Source organism: Polyodon spathula, chromosome 46 (genome assembly GCF_017654505.1).
Source record: "Polyodon spathula isolate WHYD16114869_AA chromosome 46, ASM1765450v1, whole genome shotgun sequence".
NCBI lineage: Eukaryota > Metazoa > Chordata > Actinopteri > Acipenseriformes > Polyodontidae > Polyodon > Polyodon spathula.
Window position 1 is genome coordinate 834,333 of NC_054579.1, and position 15,830 is coordinate 850,162.

General features: G+C 47.1%; 2 protein-coding genes across 2 annotated transcripts in view; one reads left to right on the plus strand and one right to left on the minus strand.

Moving 5' to 3' along the window:
- LOC121306077 (histone acetyltransferase p300-like) overlaps positions 1 to 15,830 on the minus strand; it is a 456,244-nt gene that overhangs the window by 199,786 nt on the left and 240,628 nt on the right.
- LOC121306203 (ran GTPase-activating protein 1-like) lies at positions 1,388 to 13,226 on the plus strand. The gene is given in 15 exon segments (XM_041237959.1): positions 1,388 to 1,505; positions 2,853 to 2,991; positions 3,928 to 4,067; positions 5,650 to 5,856; positions 6,393 to 6,527; positions 7,040 to 7,198; positions 7,641 to 7,754; positions 7,969 to 8,068; positions 8,480 to 8,520; positions 9,080 to 9,277; positions 9,560 to 9,724; positions 10,351 to 10,453; positions 11,127 to 11,215; positions 12,160 to 12,284; positions 13,107 to 13,226. Coding segments are annotated over 14 exon segments (1,758 nt in total). The 5' UTR covers positions 1,388 to 1,505; positions 2,853 to 2,876; the 3' UTR covers positions 13,174 to 13,226.

Sequence of the window (15,830 nt, forward strand, 5' to 3'; positions counted from 1 at the left end):
ATCACACTGCTGTGCAGCGGGAGTCTGATTATTAAACTCCTAGTGAAAGCAGGACTGGATCACACTGCTGTGCAGCGGGAGTCTGATTATTAAACTCCTAGTGAAAGCAGGACTGGATCACACCGCTGTGCAGCGGGAGTCTGATTATTAAACTCCTAGTGAAAGCAGGACTGGATCACACCGCTGTGCAGCGGGAGTCTGATTATTAAACTCCTAGTGAAAGCAGGACTGGATCACACCGCTGTGCAGCGGGAGTCTGATTATTAAACTCCTAGTGAAAGCAGGACTGGATCACAACGCTGTGCAGCGGGAGTCTGATTATTAAACTCCTAGTGAAAGCAGGACTGGATCACACCGCTGTGCAGCGGGAGTCTGATTATTAAACTCCTAGTGAAAGCAGGACTGGATCACACCGCTGTGCAGCGGGAGTCTGATTATTAAACTCCTAGTGAAAGCAGGACTGGATCACACTGCTGTGCAGCGGGAGTCTGATTATTAAACTCCTAGTGAAAGCAGGACTGGATCACACTGCTGTGCAGCGGGAGTCTGATTATTAAACTCCTAGTGAAAGCAGGACTGGATCACACTGCTGTGCAGCGGGAGTCTGATTATTAAACTCCTAGTGAAAGCAGGACTGGATCACACTGCTGTGCAGCGGGAGTCTGATTATTAAACTCCTAGTGAAAGCAGGACTGGATCACACTGCTGTGCAGCGGGAGTCTGATTATTAAACTCCTAGTGAAAGCAGGACTGGATCACACTGCTGTGCAGCGGGAGTCTGATTATTAAACTCCTAGTGAAAGCAGGACTGGATCACACACTGCTGTGCAGCGGGAGTCTGATTATTAAACTCCTAGTGAAAGCAGGACTGGATCACACTGCTGTGCAGCGGGAGTCTGATTATTAAACTCCTAGTGAAAGCAGGACTGGATCACACTGCTGTGCAGCGGGAGTCTGCTCCTAGTGAAAGCAGGACTGGATCACACTGCTGTGCAGCGGGAGTCTGATTATTAAACTCCTAGTGAAAGCAGGACTGGATCACACTGCTGTGCAGCGGGAGTCTGATTATTAAACTCCTAGTGAAAGCAGGACTGGATCACACTGCTGTGCAGCGGGACTCTGATTCCCAGCCTCTGCAGCAACACGTACAAACAACAGGAAAGTTGCAAACTCCATATTTTCTGCACGACGAGGGGGGACGCGCCTGACGCGTCACAAACCCTGGCGAGAGAGACGCACCCTGGGAGTTGTAGTTTTCTAACCGACGTTTCAGAACGCTCCCGAACGGAGGCGCCGAGGCTAAAAGACTACAACTCCCAACGAGGCGCCTTGAGCCCTGCCCGCAAAAGCCGGGTTTGAAATCAAATTAAAAAAATCAGCCCCTTTCGCCATTATTACAAACTCATCGTGTCTGGAGAACGGCTTCGGAAGAGCGAATTACAAACAAACAAACAAACAAACAAAAACAAACAACAACAACAGCAGAACGCGTTTTCCTCACTCTGGTAAATACAGAACAGAGTCTTTTTAATTGAAATAGTGAATTAATGCGGCGTTTCCTGCTTTAAACCGCGCTCGAAATCTTCAATCTTCAACATAAAAACGCGTTTTAAACGATATTATTATTATTAATAATAATAATAATAATAATAATAATAAATAATAATAATAATAATAATATCTGGTTTCTGATCGCAGAAGTCTGTTGTTTTTTTTTTCTATTGAGATTCGTATTGATAACGAGGGTGTCGCTAATCGTTGCGATTATAATAATAATAATCGATCCTGTATTTAATTTCAGATTAAACCCTTGCTAAGGATTTGATAAATATGTTAAATATCGCACTAGTCAGTACGATAGCCTCTTAACGGGGCGTAGATACGTCGTCACGACGTGGTAACGCGACCCGAAACCGGACCCGTGTAGCGTTGCAAAGTGGTAGGCTGTCATATTTCGGTAGCATGTCCGATGCGTCTATATTAATACAGTAAATATTTTCTTAATTCAGTGAAAAAACGTATATATATTATATATAATATTATATATCTTATATATCTATTAGAGCTATACTCAGTATATAGTTTAAAATAAACTATCATGAACCTAGGGTTTTGGCACTAGGCACACGTGATGAGGAGGATATATAGATATATATGTATCTGCTGGACTCAGTTTAGTTTCAATAACGCTGATGAAGGCACTAGAGCCCCAAACTAGCTGCTCTGCTGGACTCAGTTTAGTTTCAATAACGCTGATGAAGGCACTAGAGCCCCAAACTAGAGCTGCTCTGCTGGACTCAGTTTAGTTTCAATAACGCTGATGAAGGCACTAGAGCCCCAAACTAGAGCTGCTCTGCTGGACTCAGTTTAGTTTCAATAACGCTGATGAAGGCACTAGAGCCCCAAACTAGAGCTGCTCTGCTGGACTCAGTTTAGTTTCAATAACGCTGATGAAGGCACTAGAGCCCCAAACTAGAGCTGCTCTGCTGGACTCAGTTTAGTTTCAGTAACGCTGATGAAGGCACTAGAGCCCCAAACTAGAGCTGCTCTGCTGGACTCAGTTTAGTTTCAATAACGCTGATGAAGGCACTAGAGCCCCAAACTAGAGCTGCTCTGCTGGACTCAGTTTAGTTTCAATAACGCTGATGAAGGCACTAGAGCCCCAAACTAGAGCTGCTCTGCTGGACTCAGTTTAGTTTCAGTAACGCTGATGAAGGCACTAGAGCCCCAAACTAGAGCTGCTCTGCTGGACTCAGTTTAGTTTCAATAACGCTGATGAAGGCACTAGAGCCCCAAACTAGAGCTGCTCTGCTGGACTCAGGTTAGTTTCAGTGACTGTTTTTTTTCTCCAGACTGTGTCTCCTCTGACTGTCTTCATGGCCTCAGAGGATATTGCTCAGTTGACTGATTCTCTGTCCAGGACTCAGGTGGGCTGCAGCGGGGAGCTCAGCTATAAAGGAAGGGCCCTGAAACTGGACAATGCAGAGGCTGGTAAGAGAGAGGAGAGGAGGAGAGAGAGAAAAGGGGAGGGGAGATGAGCGAGAAAGAGGGGAGAGGGAGGGAGAGAGGAGAGGAGAGAGAGGGAGGTGAAATATTATTCATAAATTTGTTTGTTGATTTTCCCAGCCCTGTAGAGAGACTTTGGTTGAAGGAGGTTTGCAGCTGGTTTTATAGTGGAGAGAGCTGCAGTGTATTGGTGGTAGGGGTGGGATATTTAGACAGAGAGATCAGGGCTGGGAATCAGACTCCTATTGCACAGCAGTGTGATCCAGTCCAGGTTTCACTGCTACCAGCTTGATCAGCCCCCAGTGTGTCTAGCGAACAAGCTCAGGTGTGTCTTATTATTAAACTCCTAGTGAAAGCAGGACTGGATCACACCGCTGTGCAGCGGGAGTCTGATTATTAAACTCCTAGTGAAAGCAGGACTGGATCACACTGCTGTGCAGCGGGAGTCTGATTATTAAACTCCTAGTGAAAGCAGGACTGGATCACACCGCTGTGCAGCGGGAGTCTGATTATTAAACTCCTAGTGAAAGCAGGACTGGATCACACCGCTGTGCAGCGGGAGTCTGATTATTAAACTCCTAGTGAAAGCAGGACTGGATCACACTGCTGTGCAGCGGGAGTCTGATTATTAAACTCCTAGTGAAAGCAGGACTGGATCACACTGCTGTGCAGCGGGAGTCTGATTATTAAACTCCTAGTGAAAGCAGGACTGGATCACACTGCTGTGCAGCGGGAGTCTGATTATTAAACTCCTAGTGAAAGCAGGACTGGATCACACTGCTGTGCAGCGGGAGTCTGATTATTAAACTCCTAGTGAAAGCAGGACTGGATCACACTGCTGTGCAGCGGGAGTCTGATTCCCAGCCCTGCTGTCTCTCTAGTACTGACTCAGCCTCTCTCCCCCCCCCACTCCCTCCTCAGCGAGGGAGCTGGTCCAGGAGATCGAGGGCTTTGAAGGGCTGCAGGCTCTGAGGCTCGAGGGAAACACTATTGGAGTCGATGCGGCCGAGGCCATCGCCAGAGCGCTGGAGAAGAAGAGAGACCTACAGGTGAGACTCGAGCGCCACCCATCATGCCTCTGCTCCCGCGGCAATGGTGAGGCATGCTGGGAGCTGTAGTTCTTTACGCTGTGGGTCTCGTATCACAAGCGATACAGACCTCTATTACGATACATCATGTACAGCTGCGGGCAAAAGCTTAGCAGCATCACCCTCTATATAGAATGAACTGATTCAGCTTCATAGAGTCCAGTGAAAGCTGCTGAATAATGTTCCCTTGTTCTCATATTGAATTGCACCCCCTCTATATAGAATGAACTGATTCAGCTTCATAGAGTCCAGTGAAAGCTGCTGAATAATGTTCCCTTGTTAACATATTGAATTGCACCCCCTCTATATAGAATGAACTGATTCAGCTTCATAGAGTCCAGTGAAAGCTGCTCTAATAATGTTCCCTTGTTGAAAGCAATATTGAATTGCACCCCCTCTATATAGAATGAACTGCAGCTTCATAGAGTCCAGTGAAAGCTGCTGAATAATGTTCCCTTGTTATCATATTGAATTGCACCCCCTCTATATAGAATGAACTGATTCAGCTTCATAGAGTCCAGTGAAAGCTGCTGAATAATGTTCCCTTGTTAACATATTGAATTGCACCCCCTCTATATAGAATGAACTGATTCAGCTTCATAGAGTCCAGTGAAAGCTGCTGAATAATGTTCCCTTGTTATCATATTGAATTGCACCCCCTCTATATAGAATGAACTGATTCAGCTTCATAGAGTCCAGTGAAAGCTGCTGAATAATGTTCCCTTGTTATCATATTGAATTGCACCCCCTCTATATAGAATGAACTCCCTCAGCTTCACTCAAATAGAGTCCAGTGAAAGCTGCTGAATAATGTTCCCTTGTTATCATTCCCTTGTTAACATATCTCTCTTGCTGACCCCTCTGAATATCTTGTTCTCTGAACTGATTCATAAGTAGTCCCCTTCTTACTGAATAACCCCTCTATATAGAATGAACTCCTCTCCTCTTTCTCTCTCTCTCCCTCTCTCTCTCTCTCTCTCCCTCTGCCACTCATGTTTACTCGCCTGCGCTCTCTCCCGTCTCACTCTCCCAGTCCATCTCCTCCCAATTTCTGTGCAATAGGAGTCTGATTCCCAGCCCTGATCTTTCAATTCTCTCTCCTCTCTCTCTCTCTCTCTCTCTCTCTCTCTCTCTCTCTCTCTCTCTCTCTCCCTCCTCTCCTCTCTCTCTCTCTCTCTCTCTCCTCTCTCCTCTCTCTCTCTCTCTCTCTCTCTCCTCTCTCTCTCTCTCTCTCTCTCTCTCTCTCTCTCTCTCTCTCTCTCCTCTCTCTCCCCTCTCTCTCTCTCTCTCTCTTCTCCTCTCTCTCTCTCTCTCTCTCTCTTCTCTCTCTCTCTCTCTCTCCTCTCTCTCTCTCTCTCCCCTCTCCCCTCTCTCTCCTCTCTCTCTCTCTCTCCTCTCTCTCTCTCTCTCTCTCTCCTCTCTCTCTCTCTCTCTCTCTCTCTCCCCTCTCTCCTCCCTCTCTCTCTCTCTCTCTCCCTCTCTCTCCTCTCTCTCCTCTCTCCCCCCTCTCTCTCTCTCGCTCTCTCTCCCTCTCTCTTCTCTTTCTCTCTCTCTCTCTCCTCTCTCTCCCCCTCTCTCTCAGATATCTCTGGGTCAGGCTGTCATGTTGGCTGGGGCCCGCCTCACTCATCTGGATCTCAGTGACAACGCCTTCGGTCCGGACGGGGTCCGAGGGATTGAAGCTCTGCTCCAGAGCGCCTCCTGCTTCTCTCTGAGGGAACTGCGCCTCAACAACTGTGGCATGGGGATCGGCGGGGGCAAGGTGAGGCTTACAGCGCAGCGCATTTGAGTTAAATAGAAAAAGAACTACATCTCCCAGCATCCCTCGCCACTGTCGCAGGTGAGCAGGCATGCTGGGAGCTGTAGTCCTATAGCCAGGCCTGTACTGATTCACTGTGTATCAAGACCACAGCTCATTGGAGCTAAAGAACTACAGCTCCCAGCATCCCTCGCCACTGTCGCAGGTGAGCAGGCATGCTGGGAGCTGTAGTCCTATAGCCAGGGCTGTACTGATTCACTGTGTATCAAGACCACAGCTCATTGGAGCTAAAGAACTACAGCTCCCAGCATCTCTCGCCACTGTCGCAGGTGAGCAGGCATGCTGGGAGCTGTAGTCCTATAGCCAGGACTGTATCGATGAAATCTGATGCTTTATACGACGCATTGTAATAGAGGTCTGTATCGTTTGTGTTGATCTCTCGCAGGTGAGCAGGCATGCTGGGAGCTGTAGTCCTATAGCCAGGGCTGGACCGATCCACTGCCCCCATAGTTCTGGTGTCTAGAGACTCTCTCTCTCAGATCCTCGCCGCGGCTCTGATTCGGGGTCACTCCCTCTCCAGCGCTCAGGGGACGCCCCTCAAACTGAGGGTGTTCATTGCAGGGAGGAACCGACTGGAGAACGAGGGAGCGAGCGCCCTGGCACAGGCATTCCAGGTAGAGAGAGAGAGAGAGAGGAGAGAGAGAGAGAGAGAGAGAGAGAGAGAGAGAGAGGCGAGGCGCTGAAAACACACACACACACGCACACAGAGGCTGAGAGACACTGAGAGCAGACTATTAACCCTCTCCTCTCCCATCACCTCCTCTCCCCCCTCTCTCTCTCCTGAGGAGAGGAGTCTGGGAGGAGGAGAGACGGGAGAGGCAGGAGGAGAGGTTTCTAGTTTTGTGGAGATGCTCAGAGCGCGGCAGAGACGACTCTACCGGTGAGAGGGGGAGGGGGATGGCCAGCGCTCTGAGAGTTCACGGAGGAGTCAAATGACAGAGGACCATGAGACGAGAGGTGTCTGGTAGACTGGCACGGAAATATCGGGTCATGGAGTATGTTAAAGAAGAGGTGAGGCTCCTCCCACAACAACAACCATTCAGTGGCCAGAGACTGAGAGCTCAGGACTGTGGGTCCTTTCCTCTCCAGCTTCCTCCTCTCCCCCCTCTCTCTCTCTCTCTCTCAGGTGATGGCCAGTCTGCAGGAGGTCCACATGCCTCAGAATGGTATAAACCACGCTGGTGTCTCTGCTCTGGCTTCAGCCATGAAACAAAACTCAGAGCTCCGCGTTCTCAACCTCAACGACAACACCTTCACCAAGAGAGGGGCTATCGCCATGGCAACGGTACGCACCAGCCCCGACCCCCGACCCCAATCTTACATTTTCTCTTCTCCCCTTCTGTCTTCTCTCCCCTTCTCTCTTCTCCTTTCCCCTTTTCTCCCCTTCTCTTTCCCTCTCTCCCTTCCTACACTCTCTCCTCTCCTCTCTCTCTCTCCCTGACCCACTCTCTCCCTCCTCTCCTCTCTCCCTCTCTCTCTCTCTCTCTCTCTCTCCTCTCTCTCTCTCCTCTCTCTCTGATCCTCTCTCTCTCTCTCTCTCTCTCTCTCTCCTCTCTCTCCTCTCTCTCCTCTCTCTCTCTCCTCTCTCCTCTCTCTCCTCTCTCCCTGATCCTCTCTCCTCTCTCTCTCCTCTCCTCTCCTCTCTCTCTCTCTCCTCTCTCTCTCCTCTCTCTCTCTCTCCTCTCTCTCCTCTCTCTTCTCTCTCTCTCTCTCCTCTCCTCTCTCAGGCTCTGAAGGCTCTTCACAATGTGGAGGTGATTAATTTTGGAGATTGTCTGGTGCGTTCAGAGGGGGCTCTTGCCATGGTGGAGGCTTTGAAAGAGGGGCTCCCCAGCCTCAAGGTAAGACACCCCAAAAACCATTCAAACTGGAGCAGCACCCCCCATACTGATAATAATGAAACACCTTGGAATTTGAATTAATCTCTCCTCTGTCCTCCACCTCTCTCTCTCCTATCCTCTCTCCCTCTCCATCTCTCTCTAACCCCTCTCTCTCCCTCTCTCTCTCCTCTCTCCCTCCCTCTCTCTCTCTCTCTCTCTCTCTCTCTCTCTGTAGGAGCTGAATCTCTCGTTTGGTGAGATTAAGGAGGATGCTGCCCTCGCTGTCGCTCGGTCCGTGATCCACAAAACCCAGCTGAGCAGACTGGACCTCAACGGTACTGAGAACCCCCCCCCCCCCCCCCCCGGTGCACCACTACAGAGTAAAACACAGAGCAGCGTCTTACTGAGAGTCTCACCGTGAAAACACGCACTGAGAGAGACTCCCAGCGGAAACGACTCCATTCACACTGAAGACACTGAGAGAGACTTCTAGTGGAAACGATTGCCATTGAATTCACACTGAAGACACTGAGAGAGACTTCTAGTGGAAACGTTGAATTCACACTGAAGACACTGAGAGAGACTTCTAGTGGAAACGTTTGCCATTGAATTCACACTGAATTCACACTGAAGACACTGAGACACTCTTCTAGTGGAAACGTTTGCCATTGAATTCACACTGAAGACACTGAGAGAGACTTCTAGTGGAAACGTGTCTCATTGAATTGTGTGTCTCTGTGTTTCAGGTAACTCTCTGGGGCTGGAGGGCTGTGAGCTGTTGAAGGAGGTGCAGGATCCAGTCAGGTTTCGTGCTAATGGGGGGGGGAACTGCACCCCCAAAAAACACACAATCAGTCCAGCGCTGGGAATCAGACTCCTATTGCACAGCAGTGTGATCCAGTCCAGGTTTCGTCTGCTTATTAAACTTGATAGTGAAAGCAGGTGTGGATCACACAAGCTCAGGTGTGTCTTATTATTAAACTCCTAGTGAAAGCAGGACTGGATCACACTGCTGTGCAGCGGGAGTCTGATTATTAAACTCCTAGTGAAAGCAGGACTGGATCACACTGCTGTGCAGCGGGAGTCTGATTATTAAACTCCTAGTGAAAGCAGGACTGGATCACACTGCTGTGCAGCGGGAGTCTGATTATTAAACTCCTAGTGAAAGCAGGACTGGATCACACTGCTGTGCAGCGGGAGTCTGATTATTAAACTCCTAGTGAAAGCAGGACTGGATCACACTGCTGTGCAGCGGGAGTCTGATTATTAAACTCCTAGTGAAAGCAGGACTGGATCACACTGCTGTGCAGCGGGAGTCCTAAAACTCTGAACTCTGAAATCTGCAGCGATTTGAAACCCTGTAAAAAGTTAATATGAACTTCAGCTTGTGTTTTTTTGAAAAAAAAAAATGATTCAGTGATGATGAGGGTGAAGGAGACGACGATGACGATGAGGAGGAGGAGGAAGAGGAGGAGGAGGAGGAGGAGGAAGAGGGAGAGAAGGAGGAGGAGGAAGAAGATAAAAGGCCAGCCGCTCCTGCCAGGGTAAAATTTAAAATTGATCATCGTTTTATAATAACTGAAACGTGACTACAGATCCCATGGTCCTCTGCCATCAGTCCCAATGCAAAGGGATGCTGGGAAATGTAGTTTAATTTAAGTAAATTTTGTATTTTAGGGCATGGGCGTTTCTGTATTGAACCGAGTGACTACAGCTCCCATAGTCCTCTGCCATCAGTCCCAGTGCAGAGGGATGCTGGGAGTTGTAGTCTTTCTCCCTCCCCTCCCCTGCTCACCTCTGCTGTTGCGTTCTGTTCATTCCTCCAGCAAGACTCCACTCCGGTCTCCACTCCAGTGTCTACTCCAGTCTCCACTCCAGTGTCTGCTCCCACTCCCCCAGTCCCCACAGAAGTCTCCACTTTCCTGGCTTTCCCTTCCCCAGAGAAACTGGTCAAACTGGGAGCCAAGCGATCGCTGCTGTTCGAGCAACAGGTGAGAACCAGTACACCCAGTAAGAGAGGGGCTCCGAAAACTGACCCATCGTAAAATCACAGAGAGGTCTGGTAAAGCATTGTAAAGCACAGAGAGGACTGGTAAAGCATAGAGAAGCATTGTAAAGCACAGAGAGGTCTGGTAAAGCATAGGGAAGCATTGTAAAGCACAGAGAGGTCTGGTAAAGCACAGGGAAGCATTGTAAAGCACAGAGAGGTCTGGTAAAGCATAGGGAAGCATTGTAAAGCACAGAGAGGACTGGTAAAGCATAGGGAAGCATTGTAAAGCACAGAGAGGTCTGGTAAAGCATAGGGAAGCATTGTAAACACAGAGAGGTCTGGTAAAGCATAGGGAAGCATTGTAAAGCACAGAGAGGTCTGGTAAAGCACAGGGAAGCATTGTAAAGCACAGAGAGGTCTGGTAAAGCATAGGGAAGCATTGTAAAGCAGAGAGATCTGGTAAAGCACAGGGAAGCATTGTAAAGCACAGAGAGGTCTGGTAAAGGATAGGGGAGCATTGTGAAGCACAGAGAGGTCTGGTAAATCACAGGGAAGCATTGTAAAGCACAGAGAGGTCTGGTAATTTTGTGTAGGTTAATTTTTAATTTTCTGTTGATTTTTCTGTAGGTTGATTCTATGGATGCAGGGAAGGTTGCAGAAGCATTCTTAAAGATCGCCTCTGTGTTGAGGGAGGACAAAGAAGTCAAAAGAGCTGTTCTAGACACAGTCGGTATGGCTGTTATTATTATTATTATTATTATTATTATTATTGTTATTATTAATAATGTAAGCACCAGTCAGACACCTGCTTTTATCCCAGGTGACTCTCACAGCTGGTGAGGAAGCATGCTGGGAGCTGTGGTCCTATAACCAGGGCTGTACAGACTCACTGTGCAACAAGACCACAGCTCATTGACATTAAAGAACTACAGCTCCCAGCATCCCTGAACCACTGCTGCGGGTGCAGAGGCATGCTGGGAGCCGTAGTTCTGTATTGTAATCCAAGGTTTGTATTGGAGCGTAAGACCACAGCATTAAGAACTACAGCTCCCAGCATCCCTCACCACTGCCGCAGGCGAAGAGGCATGCTGGGAGCTGTAGTCCTATAGCCAGGGCTGTACCAATTTCACTGGCGGTTTCACTGCGCCATTATATTATTATTATTATTATTATTATTATTATTATTATTATTATTCCTCAGCGCCTCAATTTTCTGTTGTAGAAAAAACAAAAATACATTTTAAAAGGATAATTAGTTAACATATAAAAAAACTTCACTGTGTTTTCCCACGTGGGAGGCTGGGGAGTGGAGAGGGGTGGGGGGGTCTAGGGATTGGAGGGGCTAAGAACAGGGGTCTGACTTTAAAATCTATTCTCTTACCCCCCCCCCCCCCCCCCTCCAGATAGTCTACTGAAGAAAGCATTCAGCTCCCACTGTTTCCAGTCCGATCTCTTCATCACCAGTATACTGGTCTACCTGGGACTGCTCAAGGTAAGGAAACGTTTGCCATTGAATTCACACTGAAGACACTGAGAGAGACTTCTAGTGGAAACGTTTGCCATTGAATTCACACTGAAGACACTGAGAGAGACTTCTAGTGGAAACGTTTGCCATTGAATTCACACTGAAGACACTGAGAGAGACTTCTAGTGGAAACGTTTGCCATTGAATTCACACTGAAGACACTGAGAGAGAGACTTCTAGTGGAAACGTTTGCCATTGAATTCACACTGAAGACCCTGAGAGAGACTTCTAGTGGAAACGTTTGCCATTGAATTTGAATTGACACTGAAGACACTGAGAGAGACTTCTAGTGGAAACGTTTGCCATTGAATTCACACTGAAGACACTGAGAGAGAGACTTCTAGTGGAAACGTTTGCCATTGAATTCACACTGAAGACCCTGAGAGAGAGACTTCTAGTGGAAACGTTTGCCATTGAATTCACACTGAAGACACTGAGAGAGACTTCTAGTGGAAACGTTTGCCATTGAATTCACACTGAAGACACTGAGAGAGAGACGTCTAGTGGAAACGTTTGCCATTGAATTCACACTGAAGACACTGAGAGAGACTTCTAGTGGAAACGTTTGCCATTGAATTCACACTGAAGACCCTGAGAGAGACTTCTAGTGGAAACGTTTGCCATTGAATTCACACTGAAGACACTGAGAGAGACTCTTCTAGTGGAAACGTTTGCCATTGAATTCACACTGAAGACACTGAGAGAGACTTCTAGTGGAAACGTTTGCCATTGAATTCACACTGAAGACACTGAGAGAGACTTCTAGTGGAAACGTTTGCCATTGAATTCACACTGAAGACACTGAGAGAGACTTCTAGTGGAAACGTTTGCCATTGAATTCACACTGAAGACGCTGAGAGACTCTTCTAGTGGAAACGCTTCTCATTTAATTGTTTCCTCTCTCCCCTCAGAGCGAAGAGAAGTTGAAGCCGGTCCGCGTCGTTCCCGCTCACCTCCTGACTCTCGAGCACGTTGTCAGGCAGGATTACTTCCCGAAAAATCAGCTGCCGATCCTGGAAATGTTCCTGAGCCAGAGGTGAGACTCACCGACTCCCGCTGCACAGCAGAGCGATCCAGTCCTGCTTTCACTAGGAGTTTAATAATCAGACTCCCGCTGCACAGCAGTGTGATCCAGTCCTGCTTTCACTAGGAGTTTAATAATAAGACACACCTGAGCTTGTTCGCTAGACACACTGGGGGCTGATCAAGCTGGTAGCAGTGAAACCTGGACTGGATCACACTGCTGTGCAATAGGAGTCTGATTCCCAGCCCTGATCTCTCTGTCTAAATATCCCACTGCTACCACCAATACACTGCAGCTCTCTCCACTATAAAACCAGCTGCAAACCTCCTTCAACCAGTCTATTAATATATGAAACTATATTTGATTATTATTGTTATATTAAAATGATATTCATCTAGTATTGTTGTTATTATTATTAAGCGTTATATGTATATTATAGTGACACTGTGATATTAAACCATTTATTTTGGATTATTATATTAAAATGTTATATTGATCTGATGTTTATATATCTATTTATATTCTAGTGACTGATATTAATATTTTTAGATTGTCATGTTTAATTACATGGTTGTATTACTTAGGGTTAAGTACACATTCTAGAGACGTTATGATATGAAACTTTCGGATGATTGTTTAATATTAAAATATTAAAATCATGTGTTTATTTAGGGTTACAAAACGATATTCTAGCTACATGATATTTATCGAATTAGTTTGAGGTTATCGTTGTTAAATTAAGCGATTTTTTTTTTAATTACAGTGTGGTTCTTTATTATTGTTAAAATGGAGTAGAGTTGTAATAGTATTGATTTTGTGTTTTTGTTTTTTCAGGTCGACCCTTATAACAGATTCCTGCAAATCTGCCCGTTTCAAACTACTTCAAACTCTACAGAGCTGAATACCCTCAAAAAAAACCCTTTACCCACCCTCCGACCCCCCCCCACCCCACACGAAATAAAGGCTGCTCACAGTCCACTCTCGTCAATTCATCTGCGTCCCGCTGCCAAGTCGAGCGTAGAATTCACACCTGCAAAGAGACTGCATGGAGAATACGGGTCCTGACTATATTATCTCCCTGGAGAATGAGCTTGCTGGCTCGGACTACGGCTCCCAGCATGCCTCTGCACCCGCGGCCATGGTGAGGGATGCTGGGAGCTGTAGTTCTTTACGCTGTGGGTCTCGTATCACAAGCGATACAGACCTCTATTACGATACATCATGTACAGCTGCGGGCAAAAGCTTAGCAGCATCACTGCTGGGAATCAGACTCCCCCTGCAGAGCAGTGTGATCCAGTCCTGGTTTCACTAGGAGTTTAATAATAAGACACACCTAAGCTTGTTCCCTAGACACACTGGGGGCTGATCAAGCTGGTAGCAGTGAAACCTGGACTGGATCACACTGCTGTGCAATAGGAGTCTGATTCCCAGCCCTGCATCTCTCTGAATATATATTACATTCTGATTGGTGACTTTTTTTTGAGCGCACTTAATTTTTTATTTTTGTGTTTACAAGGAAATGTCATTAAAGGATTTTCTGAAAATATTTGAATTATCTTCAAAGTGTAGCCCTAAGAGCTTAGCTTCATTTACAGGAGCGCTGACCATCTTTAAAATTCATTCTCTCACCTCTTATTAGCTTTACTAACAGGATCACTGACCCCTCCCTTTAAAGGAGCGCTGACCATCTTTAAAATCCATTCTCTCACCTCTTATTAGCTTTATTAACAGGATCACTGACCCCTCCCTTTAAAGGAGCGCTGACCATCTTTAAAATCCATTCTCTCACCTCTTATTAGCTTTATTAACAGGATCACTGACCCCTCCCTTTAAAGGAGCGCTGACCATCTTTAAAATCCATTCTCTCACCTCTTATTAGCTTTACTAACAGGATCGCAGGGCTGCTGTGAGTCACATTTTGGACACAATGTATTTTGAAATCTTCAGGGCTCCTCTGTTGTTTGAAAGACTGTTCTGTCTTCTAGAATCTCAATCTATTACTTCTCATATGTATATATTGATTATGAATTATTGTTTTTTTTACAAACCTAATTTGTCTTTGCCCCCCCCCCCCAAGCATTTCAATAAAAAAATTCAGGGTTAAATATTTTTGGTTTGGATGAAACTCGCTCAGGACCTCCTTCAGCTCACAAGCTATTGAGAGGATCAGAATCTGGGGGTGTCTGTCTGTCTGTCTGTCTGCAGCTTCAATGACACTAAACTGTTCAGAATGCAGTAAACTAACATCACTGGACACTCCCTTTAGAGGAGCGATCAGACACCAAGAAGAAGGGATTCTATGTTATACTTTAAAGCAGCGCTGAAACTGCAGCCATTCTCTCTGTCTCTTATGTCTGTCTGTCTGTGTGAGTCACATTTTGGACACAATGTAAACTCTGTCAGAATGCTCTAAACTAACACAGACACCAAGAAGAAGGATCTTCTATACTGAAGCGTCAAACTATTAGCATTGTGGGGCTCTGTTGATGTCTGTCTTCTGTCTGTCTGTTTGGAAACCTAATTTGTCTTTGCACCCTAACACAGACACCAAGAATTTATGTTATACAGCGTAAACTCCAATTCAGGGTTAAATATTTTGAATGGCGCGTTGAATAATTTCGAGGTGTTTCGATCAGGACCTCCTTTTGAGAGGCTTATTTTCATTTTTTGAGAGGCTCCGGTTTAAACAGGCGACTGTGTCTGTTGGCGGATTGCTGTGAGGAGAGGGGGGGGAGAAGGGGAGGAGAGAGGAGGAATGGGAGAGGAGTAGAGGGAGAGAAAAGCTGGAGGAGGAGAGGAGTGGAGAGGGGAGTGCAGAGGAGAGGGGAGAGAACTGGCAGGCTGCTGTTACTTCTTCTCCTAAGTAAAATCTTTCATATCTCTCCTCTCTCCCACTCCTCTACAGATAGCCCTGGGGAGGAGCTAGAGAGGAAAGGGAGGAGAGGAGAGAAGGTGAGGGAGATGAAATGGAGATGTGAGGAGAGAGGGAGGATAGTCTGTCTGTCTGTCTGCAGGAGAGGGAGATGGAGGAGAGGAGGTGAGAGATCGAGGAGAGGAGAGAGGAGGTTTGGATAATTTTTTTCTTTTTTGAAGGTTGGGAGAGGAAACGAGAGATGGTTTATCAGAGAGGAGTGTTGAGAGTTGGCGGATTGATGTGAGGAGAGGGGAGGAGAGGAGAAGGGGAGGAGAGAGGAGGAATGGGAGAGGAGGAGGGAGAGGAGGAGAGGAGGAGAGGAGTGGAGAGGGGAGTGAGAGGAGAGGGGAGAGGAGAGGGGGAGGATAGAGGAGAGAAGGTGAGGGAGAGGAAATGGAGATGGAGGAGAGGGGGAGGATAGAGGAGAGAAGGATGAGGGAGAGGAGGAGAGGAGAGAAGAGAGAGGGGGAGGATAGAGGAGAGAAGGTGAGAGAGGAGAGGGAGAGGAGATGGAGAGAGAGGAGAGGAAGAGAGAGGAGAGGGAGAGGAGAGAAGGTGAGGGAGAGGAAATGGAGATGGAGAGAGAGGAGGGGGAGGATAGAGGAGAGGAGGTAGGGGGGAAATGGAGATGGAGGAGAGGAGAG